Below are 22,537 nucleotides of genomic sequence, written 5' to 3'. Positions count from 1 at the left end.
AAGGCAACTGAAGGCCCACACCAAGACCTTAAACCATCTTGTCTGGGAGCTGCTTTATGCTGATGACACCGCCCTTGTTGCCCACACAGAAGCAGCTCTGCAGCGTTTAACATCCTGTTTTGCAGATGCTGCCGAGCTTTTTGGGCTGGAAGTCAGCTTAAAGAAGACAGAAGTTCTCTATCAACGTGCACCTCAGGAAGTCTTCCAACATCCCCATATCACCATTGGCCAATCAGAGCTCAAATCAGTCCAGCAGTTTAGTTACCTAGGGAGCCTCATCTCCTCGGATGGTAAGACTGACGGAGAGATAGACAACAGGTTAGCAAAGGCATATAGTGCTTTTGGAAAACTCCATAAAAGAGTTTGGTGAAATAAACACTTGAAGAAAAGTACCAACATCAGTGTTTACAGAGCCATAGTGCTGTCTACTCTCTTATACGGATCTGAATCATGGGTCATCTACCGCCACCACCTGCATCTCCTAGAACGCTTTCATCAACGCTGCCTCCATACAATCCTAAACATCCACTGGTCAGATTATGTGACCAATACATCTGTTCTAGAACAGGTAGCAGTCACAAGTATTGAGGTCATGTTGCTGAGAACACAGCTGCGTTGGGCAGGACACATTTCAAGGACCACATGAAGGACCACCACCTCCCTAAGATCTTGCTTTGTGGTGAACTTGCCACCGGCTGCTGCAAGAGAGGAGCCCCGAAGAAAAGATACAAGGACTCCCTGAAACAACAGCTCAGCCTTGGCCATATTGATCAACAGAACTGGTCTACTCTGGCCTCCAATCGGGAGGTTTGGAGACACACTATCTATAATGCTGCTGCTTCCTTTGAGAATGCACACAAGATCACTCTTGAGGAGAAAAGACAATGCAGAAAGAATCGTGTCTCACAGAATTTACCACCCAAGGAGTCCTTCTGCTGTGCCTTTTGCAGTTGGACATGTCTATCTCGTATTGGCCTTTCTAGCCACTAGCGCACTTGTAATGTGGGTAGAGTCCTTCCTAGATCTTTGTTCATGAAGCCCAGCCATGATGATGATGATAAAATCATACTAGCTTACTTCACTAGGATATTGCGGAAAAGCCACTCCAAGAGTTATTGTATTTATGTATTTAAAGGGCCTGATTAGCGTTCTGAACTTAAACCCAATGTCCAACTGAAGAGAGACATTTTACTTTCCTTTTTTTTTCCTCTTTATTTACTTTTTTTTTGGTTGATTTCTTTGTCTTCCATATTAAGTCCAACTGTTCTTTCTCATAGCAATACAGAAATTAGGCTTACTGCAGGTTTTTCTATTCAGGCCTGTTACATTACAGCTTATCATTTTGGTATCTGGTTATCTTCTCTACTATGACAAGATAATGTGAGTTTTAGGGAACATACTTGTATCTCCTGTCAGCCCCCTTCTGTTATATCAACTCCTCTAAGGGCATGTTCATACAAGGAAGCTGCTACCAAAAAAAACAAAACAAAAAAACAACCACAAAACAAAAACTCAAAAAAAACCCCCCAAACTGTCATGGTTTGAAAATTGCCCCCCCCGGGAGTCGGAGGGCCTAGAGGTGATTAGACGCCAGGGCAGTTTCCCCTGGAGAGCCAATCACTGCCCATCTTGTTCGCTCCTGCTGAAAAATCATATCTACACAACCAGTGGAAGTTGTTGGCAATCGGCCTGTCTGTCTGCTCCTGTGTGGTGGGGGGTGTGAGAGGGTCTAGGGGTGGCAGAGTCCCCTTCTTTCGCCTCTGGGGGGAAAGGGGACCCTGCAGCCCCCAGCTCTGGCCAAGCCAGGGTTGGAGGCAGCATTGGAGTGAGTGTGTGTTTGTGAGGGAAAAAACTCACAAACAGCTGGTAAGCGGGAGAGAGAGAGAGGCAGGCCTTGCAGCCAAGCCCTCTTTCCCCCCCCTTTGCAGCTAGACTGCAGAGGGGGCTTCTTTTTTCCCTCTCACTGTAAAGTGGAAGGGAAGCTTGGCATTGGAGTAGAGCCAAAGTGGACGGGCTGAATGCAGCTCGGTGCCAGGGAGATAACCCCATGTGAAATTAGAGATGGACCAGAGAGAGGCCCGGAGGATGTCCTTGCCGTGATTTAAATGGAGGACAGCCGAAAACTCGGAGGAGCAATGAAGATTCCAAGACGCATACTGTGGTAAGCTGAACTAAACTACAGCAGCACGGAACCGAAGTAAGAGAGAGAGAATGACACAGTAGAGATGGCATGGAACCAAGGAGAAAGGACTCAGAACTATCTTCTTGGATTTTGTGAATAAGAAAAGACTTCAGCAAACAGCTGGAGGTTGGAGGGGGGAGTGAACCCTTTTCCCTGAACACTCCCACGAGAGAAAGACTGCTTTATCTATCAGCCTGAAGAGCTTTTCCTGGACTGAATTAAGGGAAAAAGCTTAAAGGGACTGATAAAAGTGTATAATATTATATATATAGTTGCTTTTAGCTTGTACAGTATTTATTTGTGTAGAATAAATGTATATATAGTTCCCCTTTTCCCCTATAGAAGCCTCTTGCCTGAAAGTTTCTCTTCGGTGTTGAGATAAAATTGTGGAAAGGGGTGGGGGAAGCATGGAAATTGGATTTTGGATTTTTGTGGTGGTCTCAAACCACAGGAATGTTTATCTCAGGAACCATTCCACACCACATTTCCCTGTGGGCTCAAAGATTTTTTGCAATGTAGTGTAATTCACCTGCAAAACAGACTGAGGATGCAGTTTACCACTATAACTAAGCCAAGCCAGGATGACCACACCGTCATGGGGAGTGAACTCCGACCTCTTTCCTGGTCTTTCCATCTTTTCCAAATCAGTGCCTCTACAACCAGTAGACATAAAAACACCTACTTCTTTTTACAGTGTCTTTATTTTGTTTAGCTCACTCATCAAGCTCACTGAAGAGAGGGACTAGCATGGTTCTAGTGTAACATAAGTCAGGAATGGCAAGACACTGGGACTGAGAGAGGGAAAAGAGTAGTAGGACCATGCCTTTTGGTACATCTGGTGTAACATCAGACGCTGATGAACATAAACAGCCATTATGCATGCTTACACATATATTTTTAATGAAGGGTCTAACAAATAAATAAACAAATAAATAATTAGTGTATTAATCTGTTATGAGGCACAGAGTCAGTCAAAAACAGAGTAGGCAAAAAATTCCTTCACAGATTAGGAAGCTTCATTAATTATGGCAATATGGAAATGCATTTTTCAGAAATGAGGCTGAAATCAGACCAAATGGTGAGTGATAGGTTTCAACTCTTTATTCAGCGCGAATCCCTCTGGAAGGCCTCCTCTGTACTCTGATGCTGTGAGTCAAAACAGGATTCTTGCCATCATAGAATCACTTCAGTTACTCCTTCTCAATCAACTAAAATTCCAGAATCCTGTGAAATTTTTAATCTCCCACAGGAATCCTATGAGCTCTGCTAAGCAGGTGACAAATCCCAGCAAATTTCGATGAGGAAGCCTAAGGTGCTAAACACCTGAAAGTTATCTGAGCTGGAAGGGTGGGAAGGGCAAGGACACAGAACCAACACCCACAGGAAACAGACTGTAGGTATCTACCTGGTCCATTAATTTCTGTTAATTGCCTGAGAGCTCAACTTCGTATCATTTGCTTCCACTTAGCATCTGCTTAGTCAGTTGGCCAGAAGGCTGTCTTCTCACTGAAATATAGTTCATCTTAATTATAAGAAGTCCTAATGGTGCAAATATCTTAAGGGACAGCCTCCTTAATAAGGATAGTTTGCACATACATGTTTGGGACACACATTCTGATTCCTGTCCCTTCCCTTTTTTCTAATGTAAGCAATAGCAGCTGTACAAAACATTCTGCTTCAGAGCAAGAACATCGTCCTCTTTTGATGACACACTTTTAACAAATTCTTTGTTCCAGCCTGGAAGCACTGACATACCACTAAAGTCCTACCTTTCGGGTTTGTTTTGTTTTTACATAAAGGGTAGCAAAATCTGGACAAAAAATGCCATTAATTAAACCACTCTCATCTGTCTGCAACTCGAGAAAATTGCCTGGTGAACTTCTTGAAACCACTACTTGATTTGGCCTGAATGAAAAGCCAGCCTCTGCTATCTCTATAATTTCTTTAACCTTTTATAATGTTATTCAAAGAAGACGCTAAAGCTGCTCCTGGAACAACTAGAAGTAAAAAAAACCAACCAAACAACAACAAAAAAACCCAACTGGTAATGACAGTAATTTGAAGGGAAAAGTATCATTGGGGCACAATTCTTTTTGTTGTGTAGTCCACATACTTAGAGGTCAAGTAAGTACTGAAAGCATTCCCAGGAAAAATAAAACTCATTAAACATTTCTTTAGACAGCCATGTTGAATGAAAAATGCAAAAGGAAGGTCAAACAGATTCCTAAAATGGAAGTAGCTGAATGTAAAGAACTAAAACAACAAAACCAAAAAAAATGAAAAGGTGGAGGCAGTTTCTCACGTAAAACAAAGACAAATACCAGGAAAGAAGTCTGTAAGCCTAAACTCAAAATACATCTTAAACATGTCTTCAGCCAGCCAGAAAGTAGGCATAGTCCAATCTTTTTCTTGAAGAATCCAGTTATATTGCCTTTATGAAACCTTTTGGAAAAGGAGCTGTTCTTTCTTGTAAAACAAACTTTTTAACCACTTTTCAATTACCTCATTGTCATTTATTGTCACACTCAACTTGACAGCATTTTCTCTGCTCCACTGAAAAAAAGTAGCAACCAACAGGTACAGCATAAAAGATGGCAGACTTAAATAATTTTGCACAAAGTACAGAGGTGTAAAACAGAAAAAAAAAATGAAAGAAAGAAAATATAGAGAGAAGGCAGTGGCAAAAGTGAGAATTGCAGCATGCCGTACTTGTGCTAACTAGCAGATCTCTTCTCCCCTTCAGTGCACTTAGGTGACCAAGTGCTATGCTGCATACATTCAAAGGAAGAACTGTGCCACAACATCACATATTTAAAAAAAAAAAAAAAAGAAAATCAAAACAACAAACTACCCTGCAACTGTGCACTGGAAGTATCCGGCTGCCAACATGAAGCTGTGCCTCCTACATTGCCAAACAGCTGCTCCTTTCTATCTCCAATAAAAACAAAAGGAAAATATTCCTATGGCTGGTGATGTAACCCATAGGTCACAAGCTTGATCACACTGAGTATATCTTGTTTTCTCTAGGACATGCAAGTTATCCAGTGCAAGAGAAGTGAAAAGTCAAAGAATAAATCATTAGTCAAGACATTTCCAACTGCTGTCAACACAATTCAAAGTCAGAGTAAAGTTCAAAGTAAGCATTAAAAATCATGAGACTACAGTCTCAATTTTTAAGTCAAAGAAAAACATTTAGATTACTCCTATCTCCCTTCAAAAGCAGTAGCCTTTATATCTCCAGTTGTTAAAAAACACAACTTATGCTACCATGAGGATAGCAATATAAGAATAAAGTTGAGATTGAATAAAAGATTCAACTAGGTTACAGAAATTATAAAATGCTTGGTAAATTCAAACAAAGTTCAAATTCAGTTAATTTATAATCCATTTATTTGGGGGGAAATCCAAACCAAGACTCTAAATTGAACAAAGCATTTTTGCTGATATTTAGTTATTCAAATTAAGTAATTCACACAAATTGGGACAATCATTCTTAATAATACTAGAACTCCACACTGGATTTATAAGCCTTGAACTAACACCATACAATGTCTATGTCTTTCAGATCACATTGATTAAGAACATACCAGAGTGTGTCCAGTGAAGGGCAACGGGCTCATGAAAGGTCAAGAAAATACGTCTTATGAGGAATGGCTGAGGGAGATGGGTTTGTTTAGTCTCGAGAAGACAAGGCTCAGGGGGAACCTCACTGCTGTCTACAACCACCTGAAAGGAGCTTGTAGCGGGGTGGGGACCGGTCTCTTCTATCGTGCTTGCAGTGAGGGGACAAGAGGAAATGACCTTAAGCTGAGACAGAAAAGATTCAGATTAGATATTAGAAAAAACTTTTTCTCTGTTAGGATGGTCAGGCCTTGGAATGGGTTGCCCAGGAAGGTGGTCGAGTCACCATCACTGGAAATATTTGAGAGGCATCCAGATCTGGCACTGTGTGGTTCAGTGGTTTAGAGGTTACAGTGGTGGTGTTGGGTTGACAGTTGGAGTTGATGATCTTAAAGGTCTCTTCCAACCTTGATCATTCTACGGTTCTGTGATATTTCGTATTTACATCCTCCTTTCTTGAAGGAAAAAAGTAACTTATGTAAATTGACTGTTGAGAGACTTTTTCCTACCATACCTACTAACCATTCTTATTAGGCTGCAAGGTTTCTAACGTAAGTCAATTCTAAGCAACTTTTGATTCCTAAGAAGGTGCCCTCACTTTTTTCTAACACTGTTCAGTGAGTTTTGTCTCTGTTTAGTCCCCAAACTCATCAGTTGAAATTTTCTCTTTCATTAACTAGTAAAGAATTCAGGAAAGTGAATTCAGGTAACAAATTGCACTTGTTACCACATACAGATATCAACTGGGATGGTAAACTCAAAATGTTTGGCAGTATAAGATATGCTGCAAGTTTTAAAAGCTAAATGGCTAAGAAAATCAGACAGAATAACTATATGAAATGTTACAGATGAGGTCCTGGAAACAAAGCAGTTTAAAAAGAAATAAAATTAAAATCGCAAAATATTTAGGGAAGAGATGAAAATTCAAACATCAGTCCTAATACAACATTGTTATCCTTCCTCATGAAGGAGGTAGGACACAGACTGCCATAAGCAACATGAACATACCTAGGGAATAGCGGAGAGAAACAAATTCATTTGCCTTATAACACTCCTTAAACGTTCTCCAAGACATGCCTGTTAGCAGTTCCATATCAATCTCAATGACAAGTTTTCTAGCACACTAGCACATCCAAATTCAACACTGCATCTCAGCAGGAAGAAATCTATCTTCCTCCATGTAGCTAAGCTTCTCTCTTCTTCAGGAGAGGCAGATAAGTTTCTCACCACTTTCTGTATAATTCTGCAAATATTCCAGCAGTCAACATTGCAAGATAATCCTGCAATATGAATTATTGAACAGACAAATATTTAAAACTTTTTAGGAAAGAAAAAAGACTTCTATCCGAACTATTCTGAGTAAACTTTTTGTAATCTCTTTCAAGTTATCCTCAACCAAGATGATGATTTAAGATCATTAGTACATTGCAAATCTTATTTTTATGAGATAAATTCCATTATAATTGCAACAACTTTTCCAGCTACAATTTAGACATAGAATCCAATTATCCATTTGATTTTCAATTACACCTCATGGGCTAGATCATTTATCATGTTTCCTGATAACGATCAGAAGGCACATGGAAAGTGATTTCTGGAGGTAACAAATTACCTACCATATTAGCATAGCTTACAAGATCCTGTCAACAAGTACTACAGATAAACATGAGGTAATTAAATTTACCACGTGCAGGAGTGTTTGATATGCTACTTGGTTTTCAAGAAGCCACGAAAAAACCCAAGTTACTAAATTCAACATATCAGTTTAGTTGCTTAAGTACAGTAATTTAGTTCTTCATAACACATCAGGAATCATTATGCCACTAGAACACCAACAGGTAGACAGCATGCAGCGGGCTCAAGATCTAGACGTGAATCTCTCATCATGTGGTATTATTGCTTCTTGCCGCCAAACCATCCATCATGTCTCTGAGACAGCTTGGAATGATAGTGCCGGACCTTCACATTACTGCTCCCTGAACTCTGTCTCATCCATCTTTTGCACCATTCCCCATTTGAAGCGAAGTATCATCTCCTTGCTGCAAAACTGAGTGTGAACTTGTAATGCCTTTAACCTGCAGTGTCACTCTAATAGTAATTGATTTCTTTTTATTGCAGAGACGGTGCTCAGTAAGGCTGCATACAGTTGCTGACGCTGGGACATGGTCGGAACAGTGCTACAATGCAAACATCTAAGCATTTGGGAATATGACCCATTTCCAAGGAAATATTGTTACATTTCCACAGCTAGCTATTTATAATGCATGTATATTTATCAATATATAAAATTGATATAGTGATATATATGCAGTTTGTTTTCCTGCAGTTCATCTACAATTTAATAGCAAGATTCACTAAAATGCAGCTGAAAATGAATGTTGGGGTGGCTTCATTTTGTATTTTTGTTAAGTGATTCAGTATTAGAACATTGTTAGATTTTTAAATACATACTAAAGCACATAGATGCACCTGCATTCAAAGAGCAGCTTAAATTAACTCTACATTGATCATGGCGAGACTTCACTAGCATGATGACTTGTGTACCATAAACCACCCAAGACTAAGCGTTTTAATTCAGCTTCATCTGAATGCTGTTATAAAAGTTTAATAAATCAAAATGATCAAAATGCCCCCACTGGCAGGTTGGGATTCAGTTTCCAATTCAAATTCCCTTTAATATATGGCTTCTCTGACATCCTGCATTTTCTGCCATCTATGTTGAATTCCAAATGCACTCCTTTTCATCATTACCATGCATCCACTCATCGGCACCCTTTTTAACAACTCTGCACAATACACAGCGATGTCAAACCTAGAGGGATTTTCCCCTCCCCCAAACTGGAAAATAATGGCAGGTAAGGGAACTTTGTCTACTCTTAAGTAAATATTTAAACTGCCCCACTAATGTCAGTGGCATTTAAACTGAGAGAGACCATCCTGAGCTGCAGTATTCAAACAGAATATTTGATTTAAATAAATGCAGAGACAGACCAGATACTGAAAGGGAAATTATCCAAGTGAAATACAGCACTGATGTGGTAGGGTAGTCTGGAGACATCTCTAATTAAGATGAGAAAAATCGTATTACTGCAAATGATGTTCATGTCACTGTACTTGGATAAAATGCAGATATAAGGAACAAAGAACCCCCTTATTTCCTCCCTGAAGTGACACCTGCCAAAAGCTTTTTCCTCATCTCTTTTTTTCTTTTGCACTGTCTCCCATCAAGTCTAAAGGCCAACAGGGATCCCGCTATTCAAAGTGATTACATTTTAATTTCCCAAATGCTTTATTTGCTGTTTGATTCATCGAAGTACTTTCACAATAAGATGGCACATGAGAAAATGACAGAGTTATAGGACAGCACCTAAGCAGTGAGACCTTGCTCACACAATCAATCACTGACACCACATCTGTGGTATCACCAGCAACATGATTTCGAGCCAGGATGAGTGAAGCTGCATCATATCTTGGCTTTGCTGGATTAGGCAGAGCAGGTGATGTTGCCTGTAAGGAGGCTGATAATACTTGGTCTGCTGAAGGCAGAAAACCCCTGAGGAACACTACCTAAAGCCAGCACTAAGCCTGATGGCATAGAGCTAACTCCTCTGCAAACACGAGCTGTTAGGCCAAGTTCATCACAGGTCACTACTTCCCATTATAAGGTTCCCTACAGCTGTATTTACTTTACTGCCAAGAGATGGCAAGGTCTCCACAAGACCTGACAAGAACAAGTAGTAGTCCACTGCCTGGCAAGTGGGGAAAGGCCCTTTTCTGAAGATTTACGTTGCAAGCACATTCCTGTCTGAATATTTATGCAACGTGGTCGAACATGATCATCAGAAAACCAGTCGGGCCTGCTATAAGTTCATTCCTGGACACAAAATAGTGTCACACCTAATAATTAGGAAAGACACAAGAAAAACTATCTGTAGTTCTAGACATGATCAGATGCATAGAAACGTATCAACATATTTAGAAAAAGCAGTTCACAGAAAGAAACAAAAATATCCATGCAAACTGACATTGATCTGGCTAATTATCAGCATCCCCAGCCTTCCTCCTCTTTTTTTTCCTTTGTTGTGCTGGTTTCCACCTAGAGCCTGTGAAAAGAGTCCTCATCATGCTTCTTGTCACTGAGAAATGAGAACAGGAGAGAGGACTTCCACAGAGTTTGTTATCCCATGTGTTCTCATACAGGTAGCCTTGCAGAAAACACAACAGGAACTGCTAGCTGCTTAGACTCATGAATCAAAGGGCCAAACAGCATCAACATCCATCACAGATGTCAGGAAAAAGGCAATGAAATCCATAAATAGACAACGTCCCTTGCACCAAATAAGTCAACAAGTTAATCATGAATCTGTTTTGGTTTCTGCATGCTTATGAATGAGAAACTAAGGCCCAACACTAATGTCCAGGTCAAGAGGGCCTTACATAAAAGATATCTGAACCACAGACTCTTGGGAAGGTAAAATTCTATGTCAACAAAGAATGCCTCTACATCTACTTTTCTCTGATACTCTACTCCAAACACTAGCTATTGGGGCAGGACATGGAGCTACAGGACTTTGGCTTTTGCTCTGATCCAGATCAATCACCTTAAAGTTCAGATAATTTACTAAGAATATGAATATCAGCACTGAAATTGCTATATTTTGTCTAATGAGAATATTAATTTAGTCTGTATCAAGCAGTACAAAACTCATGTCTTACGAAATAAAAGCAAAACATGTGCTTTACCTTAAACATTTTAGATCTTCCTGAAGAACACATTAGAACTACAGTAAAGCAACAGTTCACATTAGAAAGCCTTCAAGAGGATCATAAGGAGATAAAACCACTCTCCACTCAAACTAAGACAACACTGCACCGAAGCAATTGGCGAAGCAAGAGTCATCACACCAAACAAGAGATTAATCTTCGTCCAAAATGCAAGGTTTTACTTCTAGTGATAGCACGAATACGATTTAAAAAAATCACATACACATGAAAACACTTTGAAATTAAAGAACCTTGTTCCTCCCTTGAAAAAAGTAAACAGTCAAACTGACTGCTACAAAGCATTGAAACATTTCATGTTTAACAAGTCCATTAATATCTGGATGATGGGACATCACCCTCAGCAAGTTTGCTGATGACACTAACTGGGAGGAGTGGCTGATAACGCCAGAAGGTCATGCTGCCATCCAGAGGGATCTCAACCGTCTTGAGACATGGGCTGACAAGAGCCTCAAAATTCAGCAAGGATAAGTGCAAAGTCCTGTACTTGGGGAGGAACAAGCTCAGGCATCACTATATTTTGGGGGCCACACAGCTGGAAAAAGACCTGAGGGTCCTGGAGGACAGCATGCTGATCATGAGCAAGCAACGTAAGCCGGTGGCAAAGAAAAGGCCAATGGCATCCTGGGCTGCATTAGACAAAGTTTTGCCAGCAGCTTGAAGGAGGTCATCCTTCTACCCAGCACCTGGAGTGCTACATCCAGTGCTCAGTTCCTCAGTATGAGGGAGAAATGGAAATTCCACTGGAGAGAGTCCAATGAAGGGACATCTAAAGATGATAAAGGTACTGGAGCATCCCTCATGTGAGAAAAAGTTGAGGGACCTGGGACTGGTCAGCTTGGAGATGAGAAGGCTCAGGGGATCTTACTAACGTGTAAAAACACCTGAAGGGAGGGTGGAGAGGATAGAGCCAGGCCCTTTTCAGTGGTGCCCAGTCACAGGATAGGAAGCAATGGGCACAAACTGAAATACAGGAGAGTCCCTCTGAACATCAGGAAACACTAATTTTACTGTGAAGGTGCCCAAGAAGTGGCACAGGTTGCCCAGGGAGGCTGCACAGTCTCCATCTTTGAGGATATTCAGAAGCCATCTGGACGTGATCCTGGGCAAATAGTCCTAGGTGGTTCCCCTTGAGCAGGGATGTTTGGTACCAGAGGACCTCCAGAAGCGCCTTTCAATCTCAGCCATTCTGTCATTGACATTTCAAATGTAAACCTGTGCAGTCAAGATTGCTCAACACTGAATAATGGAATTGATCTTATTCAAAATACCCTGCATTTCTGTTACCTTCTGTAAATCTCTTTGGCTTCTTAGAAAAAAACTGTTTTCTCCTGCTTCTCCAGTCAAAACAACTTTCCTACGCTTCCTAAAAAAAATGAGCAATGTACCCATTAATTACATAAACCAGAGAAAATGTTAACTGAGCAAAGGCGATGAGCAGAGTTACTTTCACTCTGAGTGAAGAAGAGCAAAAAGTGTTGCCTGAGCAGAAAGTGAAGTTGCTGTTCTTTCTGATATTAGATGCATGAAGAAATTGAGACTCCTTATTGGCTTGATTTATTCATTATGAACATAAAGACTTTCTGAGGTATTTTCCTATATTCTTGTTTTATTCTGTTATGTTTATTGTTATGTAAGGAGGCAAGATTTGACTTCAGGGTGACAGCCCCTCTTTACCTGCCATAAGAAACAGAAGATTGAAAGTAGGAAGATTCCTTTGTTAAACCTGCTTAAAGAGGATAAGATCTTAATACAGTAGAGAAATTAAAACCAGAGAATGCTACAAAAAAAGATCAAGCTAATTGGATCCTGGACGTTCTGAAGGATGCTTATAGCTAAATATACAACCCAAATATAACGTGTTTTATCAGCAAGGTTTAGAAAAACTGCACAAAATACTTTCATTATTTTTCCAACTGCTGCAAAGTAATTAAGACATTGTCCTCTGCTCTTCCTACACAGATACAATCATAAGAAAATAAAGCTACAACTAATGAGAAAACTTAGAATATAAAATACTTTTGAAGGTGAGTTGAGGGTCCAAAAGAGTAACAGTATCAATATCTATACTCCAGGAAGGCACCTTATGAACCAAGCACAGTAGCCACATGTGTCTTCTGACTCACATTTAAAATGTTTCCATACCTCTATTGAAGTCTGGTGATGATTCAAAGGGAAACTTAGACAAAGTAATGATGTAAAGACCACAGATTTCAACAACTTGCACTGTGCAATCTCTCTCCCCAGTTTCCCCTCTGCTCTGAAATTCAGTGAGTTCACAAAAGCACACACCCTAAGACCCAGCTCAAGACTCTTCAAAGATACGGTCCAAAGTTTTATTATGTATTACCACTGCACCCTGGAGACTGAATTTCTGAACACATTACAAAGTATATAATAACCTGAATTACATAACATTTATGATAGTGGGTTATATGATCAGAGGTAAAATAATAATAATTAAAAAATAATAATAATTTTTAAAAATCAATTCATCAGAGAACTTAATAATGGAGGACAGAAATATGGGGCATTTTTCAGAAATGGTATAAAAGTATTTATTTGGAAGCAGGGCATATATTCAGCCTACCTGATCAGTTTATTTTTTACCTGCCTTCTAGGACTCTCCTTGGCATATTTTTAAGTCTGTTATTATATTGAACAAGTAAACCAAGTTACAAAATTGAGGACACACATCTGAAGCAAGTCTAGAGATTTCATTTTTTTTTCCAGACAAAACAAGTACTAGTGAAATTTGGAAAGTGAATGTTGGTCCACAGCTTTCTCAGATGGAAATACTTCAGAGTTTTCTTGTAAGAGAAAAAAATAATGCTCCAATGAGAAGTACTTGCCAGGGGCAAAGTCCATCTTCCCGGTGTCCCCAGCATCACGGGGAACCAGCCAAATTGCTGGCTTTCCTATACAAAATCCCTAAAGGGATTTCAGACGAAAAAGGTAGAAAAATCAATGCCAGGCTTGCATAACAAGAACTGCTGTTGATGACAAACTAGGTCCAGTAAGGCAAACAAAGAAGAACATATTCACAAACTCCACCAAAACTTGAACCTGATGATTGCTTGCCATATCAAATCAAATAGAAGAAACAATCATATTCATAAACTCCTACAAACAGGTCAGTTCACCAGAACCTATGATTACTGGAAAAACAGTCAGAAGACAGTAGAGGAAAACTGCCCTTCTTTTCTGTTGTTAAACTGGATTTACCAGGCACATGAAGACAATTCCATATTGGAACTATAAATCAAGGTGTAGACCTGCCCTGCTTAACACCATCACAGAAGACCTATTTGGGTTGGACAAAGAAATGTTAAAAAGAAAAAAATTCACCTAGCAAAAACATAAAAAATAGCAATTTATGACTCAGATAAAACTTATAAACTTATCAGTAGAATCAGACATATGATAGAATTATTTACAGATTATTAACAAATATTGCACTTATTCATACATTTTGAGCTTTTTTCCCTTTATTTTTCTATCTTGTCTTTAACACTAACGAATATTTTTTTCCGACTCATCTATGTAAAATAAAATGCATCACATTTCCTGCTGATTTTGCAGCATTTAATATCATAATATCAAGTCTCATACAATTAGTTTGCTAACAATGTGTAGCATTTAAAGGAAAACAAACTTGGGAAGTATACAAACACTGCACATAAAGTGTAATTCATATTTAAGAGAGTGGTTTGCCTTTTTTTTTTTTTTGGGCAATCAGAGCAACAAATTGCTATTCCATGAAAAAAAAAAAGAGACTTATCACCCGCATCCTTCAGCCAAAGAAAATGGTTAATTTGTTCATCATCCCTGCAGGACTGCCCAAGAGTAAGACATTCCAAATGGAGACAAACTGAATTTGGATTATTTTACAAAGTTTTGCTAACTAACCACATAAGAACGCAACATCAGTTGCATCTCCATCTGAGAGCCACTTTTAACATGTCACATCAACTAAGAAGTTGATCACAGCTGCTGCATTGGACACTACCTGGTTTCTTGATGCATAGGATAACTTTTCTGGCACATACTGCCAACTACAGAGAAATATTCCACTACATTTTTAAGAGATTTGAACAATGAAACTGTACAAGTGTTGATTACAGGGCAAAGTTCTCAACTGATTGAAGATCAGGACATTTGATACCGTAACTTGGAAAGTCTACACAATTTTGTACATCAAGTATACACGAGCGGGGCACAGATGATCTCTTTGGAAACATAATTTCTACAAGTCCACCTTAAGTGAGCAAAAAGACTGAGACCATGATACACTTGTTCTCAAAACCAAGTAAGAAATAAGCAAAAAGAAAGAAACTGTCAGTGTCTACCTATTCACTCTTACTTACCTATCACAGATACTGTTCCTCCCTCCCAGTCCCTCCTTCGAGTTCCAGTGCATTCAACCCTAAAGTCTTCAACAAACTCCCTTCCCAGAAATTGCCAATTTATCAGCCAACAAGGGAAAATATAAATAGACAATTAATCAGATGGACCTATTCAGGAGGGTAAAGTCAAATAACAGTAATAACAGCACCAAATTTCCTGTAAAAGGAAGGGGAAAGGGAGAACTCCTTCTTCTCGTCTCCCAGAATGACAGCAATGCCAAAGAAACCATGTAAAAAAAAAATCAATACAATGCAGCCACTGAGCTTGGAGTTGAAGACCAGCTCTAAGCAAAGGTGAGACATTAAATCATTGATGGAACTACTTTTGGTAAAAATCTCATAATTGAATTACAAATCCTATCCTAGCTCAATTCTTCTTTAAAAAACTAATCAGAGTAATTGAGTTATGCCTTTCAGGGTCTTTAAATGCATACCATCCCTCCCAGGTAACTACATTTGTAATAGAGTTTAGAACTCCACTAGAAGCAATTCTTCTGTTAAAGCTCAAAATGAAATAGTGATGTTTCAACATAATGTACATTATAACTGGAAATTTTCATTACCAAGACTAACTTCTAGTCTGCTGATTAGGAAAGTATCAGATGCCTCTACCTCCATATTATGGTACCACATGTCTGTTCAGATGTGGGATATGTAAGCATCTTGGCTACGCATCTAAACACCAAGGTTTTGATTTACTGGGCAAAAACTCCTGTTCCTCATCCCTTGCCCTCTAGTAACCAGTGTTGTCAATGAAGTTTGGCTTCCACAAACCAAAGACCTTATCGTTACTCAAAATTATCTGGAAGCAATACTAAAGCCATGACAAAGTAATTTGTGTTTCATGGTTTTTTTCCCCTCCTCTGGCTGTGAGAACACACAGATCAATACTCTTCAGCATGAGAATTCTGCAGCAAAATTTTCATTTGTTACAAACAGCAACAAAAGGCCCCCAAGCATGCTCTGTCACTTCCAGTTTAGAAGGAAATGCACTAATAAACTCTTCCCCCTGGGTCATCTTTGACAATGGGCAATACTATGCCAGCTCTTATTAAAGGCAATTCATATCAGTGGCCCAAAAATTTCCTTTAAAATTATCATCTTTTGTATCCATGTAGCAGGATGTCAGCTTTAAAGTGCCACTGAGATATAGGACCTGTCATTATGGTTAATTTTCAGTACAGTTTTAACACCAGGGTAGCTGATCCCTAAGGGTATGGGTATGCTTTTTTGGCTAACAAGATTTATTTAGTGGTTATCCAGACAAACAAGAAAATGTATTACTGTATATTGCTTTTCAAATACAAGAGTAAGCAATAAATCATAGTATAAGATGCATATCTTTGTTCTCTACCATGTTGTCAAACAGATGAAAATATTTTTGGAAGGTTAATATTTTAGTTTATATATATATTTATATATATATATATTTAAAATTCTTGGACTTTCAATCCAAAAAGCACACAAAAAGTAAAATTACCTGTAAAATACAAACCTATATAGTTGTTATATAGAGATATAATATTTATGTTTTAAGCCATAAATATAGTATTATCTCTGGAATTACCTACGTTTTCCAGCATGACAATATGATGCATTTAAAATGAGGGTATTATGAAAATTTATATTCTTACCTCATTTTTTTTTGAGAGAGAAATAGTGTTCTAAACACCATTGCTCTATTATTCCAGAAAAAACAGAAAACTTCATTTATTGGATAAATACATTGATTTGCCTTGTGTTTCTAAGAACAAAAGTCTGTTTTCATGCTGCAACGGGACTTATTTCATTTTATTAGGATGAAGACCATCCTGCACTTTACTAGAAAAATGGTATATCTAAGAGAATAAAAGAAGCTCTTATCATATTGTCTAAATCTTTGTATGGTCAGCAAAGCCTGTGTTTATTTATGTTATATAGAAGGCAAAAAACCTAGTTGACCTCAATCAACTGATCTCCAAAGGAAAAGATCTCTGCCAGCAAATGCCAGATACCAAATATGTTGGAGCATCTTCTACATTACTTTTATTTCTATAAGCTGAGGACAAACTTGCTTTCTCTGTTCCAGCTCCAGATGCAGTGTCTGACTCCAAGATGCTGAACTGACCAAACAGCCCATTGCTTGACCAACGAATCACAGAATCACAAAGTCACAGAATATGCTGAGTTGGAAGAGACCCACAAGGACCAATGTCCAATCCTTAGCCCTGCACAGGACCATCCCCAAGATGCCACACATCATGTGCCTGAGAGTATCGTCCAAACAATTTCTGAACTCTGGCCAATTTGGTGCTGTGACAACTTCCCTGGAGAGCCTGTTCCAGTGCCCAGCCACCTCCTGGGTGAAGAACCTTTTTCAAACATCCAACCTAAACCTCCCCTGACACAACTTCTGGCCATTCCCTTGGGTACTGTCACTGGTCACCATAGAGAAGAGATCAGTGCCTGCCCCTCCTCTTCCCCTCATGATGAAGTTGTAGACTGTGTTGAGATCTCCCCTCAGTCTCCTCCAGGCTAAACAGACCAAGTGTCCTCAGCCACTCCTCAAATGAATCAAGCAGGAGCCCACTGTGCGTCTGACCCCTGCACTTACTGGGTCAAAACAGCTCCTCCACTAGCCAGTAGCACCACAGGCAGATTTTGTACACCACTTCTTTTTCCCACTTCAAAAACATTAAGCCTCATCACAACTAAGAATGAAATGGGCAATTTTGCAGGTGACACAATTAGGTAAGGAGAGGTTCAATAGTTTATCCCAGTTCATACAGCACACACATTTGGAAATTAAAACTGAACTCCTGTGCTCAACCATATCCTTTGCCAGTTGATATTACATGCTTCCAGAACACAAAATGCATAAATACAAAAATCACTAACCCAAATAGCACCATACACAGTGTATGGTTGCTTCTGAATGAAGTATAACCAAAAAAACAGTATTACAAGTGGAAAAAGCAAGTTTTTTTTCTTTTTCTTCCTCCTACTTCTGTACTGGAAATCATCACAGAACATCTCCACAATGCTCCCAGTCTGCCAGTAGGTGAAACTTCACAACTCTTTCTATACACCTGTCTCCCAGGTAACAGAAAAATGAATTATTTGATCTACACTACTGGTCTGCCCAAAGCAACAGATTTTAAAAGGGAATGGCAACTAAGTATAGTGGAATCTCATACCTGTAAAATTATTTATTAAAAGTTAAGCAGTTTGCACCTTAAGCTCAAAAAATAGCATCCACAGAAAACCAGGCAGGAACATTACACTCAATGTTATGCAGGAACAGGGTTTTACACAGATGTATTCTGTAGAAAGCAATTGTAAGAAGCTTTGCAAACCACTCTTTCATTTTATGACAATTTCACAGGGCTACCCTTGTATGATCGTTTCAGATCAAGGCATATGCAGGCTAATTAAAAAGCGTAAGTTGAAAGCACTGGTATTAGGAGCATTTAACTGGATAAAATGAAAGCAATTAAAACGTTACCTCGAACAATAAGTTGAGCAAAATTTGACACTCCAGAACCTCTCTCTGATTGAGTTACACAGCGATATAAATCCTGGTCAGTTTTTGTCACCTCTTGTAACTTAAAGGTAGCAGCAAATCTTCTATGATTGATATTTTTAGTCTGAGCAACTGGAATATCTTCCCCGTTTCTTCTCTGAAAATAAGAGTAACCAAGGTAGAGTTATAAGGATATAAAAGACATTTCATTATCATCGTACAAAGAATACACACAAAACAAAACCTCAAATGCATTCAGCCCATGCTGCATTTCCATGGTAGAAAAGCTCAATACTGAGGTCCCATCAAGAAACAAGCAGTACTCAAACACATTTCAGAATAAAGTTTGAGGGTGAAAAGCACCGCCAGGATTTTGCACTGGCCCAAAACATGACCACAACATACTCAACTGCCACTGCCTCATAGCTGGAATCATCCTGGGGAGCCCAGCAGCAGCAGTTGTACTTTTAAGAAAATTCATTCAACTTTAAGGAGATATATAACAGATACACTGGGTATATTGTAAGAAGTATTTAAACAAACCTGGCATTGAGGGATTTCACAGGTTTTCAACAGCTTTTCCACCAACCAACCAATGTTTCCTTTTTAATGCTACTTTTTATCTGTCCAAGTTCAATACCTTCTAAAATTTTACCTTTGTTATACTAAGCACCACCTATCCATCTAAAGCTAGTTGAAATAGAAGGTGGAGGGCAGGAAGCTCAAAGAGGAATAACACAGATCTCATTTAAAGGAAGGAACTTAAAGAGTTCTTAAAAAATCATAGCTACCACAAATCACTGAAAAATTTAATCTGTGCGGAGCTGTGGGGCAGGGTGAAAGGTCAGTAAGGTAGAAATAGTCTGAGCTCTCGTGGGATCCTTTTTTCTTGTAATCATTCACATTAAATGTTCAATTTTGATTTCAATAGAAAAACAGACCCTCCACCAAAAGTCATCATTAAAAACAACCCCAGAAACACGCACCAAATGAACAAGTGATGTCACTGCTCTCTCCCAAGGATCAATTGCATGTTATTCCCTGACCAGGATAGTTTCTGATCACCCAGCATTGCTCAGTCCCTCGAAAGCTGCCAGCATTTGCTTATAACCATCCATTCTGCTCGATACATAGCAAAATGTGACCTCTGTGGACATTTTTAGCTCTAATCAACCCCTGGAATGAGAAACTTCATTGAGGTCTTAAACTCCAAGCTTTCTAACACCAGAAGTGCTACTGCCGAGCCACAGAATTTAATAACCTGAACGCCTGGGGCAAAACACAAAGAGGAGAAAAAGGAAATGAGTTAATGCTGTATGTGTATATCAGCCAGCCTCCTGTCACAGTAGTGACAAACTCTTCATTCTGTTGCACTTTGTTGGTTTGTGTCTTTGTTTACGGGCAACAATTCTACAACTACCCTTTGTCATTTTAGCATCTTAGGTTAGTCTTTCTAAAGAGCTTTGTGATAATTAGCCAGGGTTTCAGCACCATTTCAAACTCACCAAAACAAGCATTCATTTTAACTATTAAAATGTTTAAACAGATGAATTTCATTTATACCAACCAGGCAGATTTCAGTCACTCTTATTCCACTACAAAGACCATGCCATCACCTTTAACAACATCAGGTTTATTGGTGTGACTTTCTCACTTCAAGAAGATACCATCTAGTTTTCCCTGAGGAACAGGGAGTGACTCCCCAGGGATAAGCTCTGTTTGCAGGGCTGGGACAGAAAGGACAATGAGATACCACGAATGAAAACAGATCTCCAAAAAAAAAATGGCACATGAGACACTTCCAAAAGCTACTCTCATTGCTTCTCCCTAAAACTGTCATCCTCCCATAACCAACACAAGCCTGCTTATCACAGGGATGATTTTCAAACTTGACGAGTAACCTATGTAATGCAGTCATTCTTGCTCTGCTATGAAGGGAAAAATAAATATTAGAGAGTTTTCTAAAATAAAGGACTCTCTTTCAATAATCTCTAAATTGGAATGCCAAGCGCTTAGTCTGCAGCAGAGGAGCACATCCAAGCTTGCTATACAAAATAATTTACACTCTGAAGCTCAGAATTTGCTTACTTAAGCTCATCTGCATGCTTCATGTTGAGAAACAAAGTGAATTGTGCTCTTACTTAAAACGAAATATTAATGCACTTTCAGAGAAATTAATCAAAATAGATGTAACAAGCTTCACAGTTCTAGATCAACAACACCTAGGATTTTCTTTTCTATTTACATCAGTGATTTCCTACCACATTATCTTACAAGGTCTGAAGTAGTTGCTCTAATTTCTGTGTATTAGAATTTGTTTCTTGGTAATCCAACTGCACAACTACATTTTCAAAGTCTTTCTTCATGTACAGCTTATCCATTAAAATATTTTTCCATCACTAAAATGATGAAAAGTTCAAACAGAAAAGAGTTCTCATCTAAAACTGAATGTTAAAGAAAATACCCTCCATTCATTTCAGCATATATCCCTTACACTGGAAAGCCATTAGCCAGTCAGAGTTCAGATGCACTGTCACGATCTCTTAATTAAATTCTTCTTTTTAATGTCAGGGCATTACTACTGATTTTAAAGGAGAGGGAAGAAAGGCAGCAGTGCTCTCTGCTTATTAAGGGTTCCTGGTACATACTGTTTCAATTTATGTCCTGCTCACACTGAACAGAGCTTGAAAATGCTGCTCAATTAGGTTTTAAAAATTCAATTTAAAATTAATGTGGAGTTATACTAATGGGTAATGGCTGTACCCTGTGTGATCCTTGGTTCCTCCAGTCCCTTGCTGTCTGATTTGATAACCCTGAATTGCTCATTTAGGAGAGGTCACCACCAGGCAGTTCTCTTCGTTTTGTGAAAATAACTCTGAGTTTCACAAAGAACTACTCTCTATAAACACTTGATTAAAAGAAATACAAGCCTGTGAAAAAACCTCCTTAATTCTGGCATTTCAGACATTTAAAATCCCGATCCTACATAAATCTCTCTGACTTCAAGGTTGTGTTTAATTTGATAGGAGCATGATTTTATTAAAAATTTTTTCAGGCAATGAAATGAGATCATCTATATTTTAAGTAAAGTCAACAGCAAAGCCTATGCAGCTTAAAAGAAAAATCTTATGTAAATTAACAATTAGTCTTAAATATCTATCTTTCGTCTCACAAAAGAAATCAAGCATTTAATAAATATGAAATGAAAGTTTAGTGCATCTTTTTAGAACCTGAGTGGAACCAGAAGAATCTAAACCCCAACATCTTATTTAACCGATAGAATTTAAGTGCATTTTTAATGATCTTACAGAAATTTAAAACTTATCAGTATTTCTCTCTCAACTTTCCAGGTTGAAAAGTGGTGGGTTTTGCTTTTTTGTTTAAACAGCAATAACATACCTTTCTGCAGCAATTTTCCTGAACCCTTTTTTTCACACTGGTGATTTTTATTAGCCTGGACAGTTCAACCTTACACATCCCCATCCCTTTCTTACTGTAAACACCTTAAAATAAGTCCACTCCACTGCTAATAATTACAGTCAACTCTGGTTGCCTTCTCGAGCTCTCGGCTGGATGCCAGGATGCCTCCAGAGATCAGAAGATGTCAACACTTTGGCTGCAGTGACACATGCGTTACTCTGGCAGCAGTGCCCTATCAGTGGCCCCCATTCACTATCTCCTCATCTTCCCTCCCGTGCTCATGCAGAAAACCAACCTGAAATAAAAAAACCTTCCTGAAAACATACTCCTTCCCCATATATTATCATCACCAAACAGATTAGCTTGTGATCGGATTCACTGCTCAGACACTGGGAGTGGAGAAGAAGGCAAGTTACACGTGGTGAGCAGGTCACAAGTCCGTAGTTTGTCTAAATGACTTGATCCCCAAAGGTGCAATCATAATTGCACCCGCAGCAGGAGGGCTGTAAGGATGCCCCCAGCAGCCATGGGAATTAAATCTCTGCTGCCTCGAGGAAAGGGGAATTTGTAAATAACATGGTCCAAAACATTCTTGGGTTTACTCATTATGTAAGGGGAGAAATG

At 39.0% G+C, this 22,537-nt stretch overlaps 1 protein-coding gene across 8 annotated transcripts in view; it reads right to left on the bottom strand.

The window, feature by feature from the left end:
- The window catches only part of PTPRK (protein tyrosine phosphatase receptor type K), a 311,369-nt gene that overhangs the window by 186,506 nt on the left and 102,326 nt on the right, over window positions 1-22,537 (bottom strand). For all 8 annotated transcript variants that reach the window (XM_018078149.1, XM_018078145.2, XM_018078150.1 and 5 more), the window contains exon 5: window positions 18,476-18,650. In XM_018078149.1, the coding sequence (XP_017933638.1) occupies window positions 18,476-18,650 (175 nt within the window). The remainder of the gene's footprint in view (window positions 1-18,475; window positions 18,651-22,537) is intronic.

This window comes from Manacus vitellinus, unplaced genomic scaffold, assembly GCF_001715985.3.
Source record: "Manacus vitellinus isolate BGI_N305 unplaced genomic scaffold, ASM171598v3 scaffold_4_pilon, whole genome shotgun sequence".
Taxonomy (NCBI): domain Eukaryota; kingdom Metazoa; phylum Chordata; class Aves; order Passeriformes; family Pipridae; genus Manacus; species Manacus vitellinus.
The sequence above is the reverse complement of the archived record's forward strand: the minus strand, read 5'-3'. Positions and strand labels throughout refer to the sequence as shown.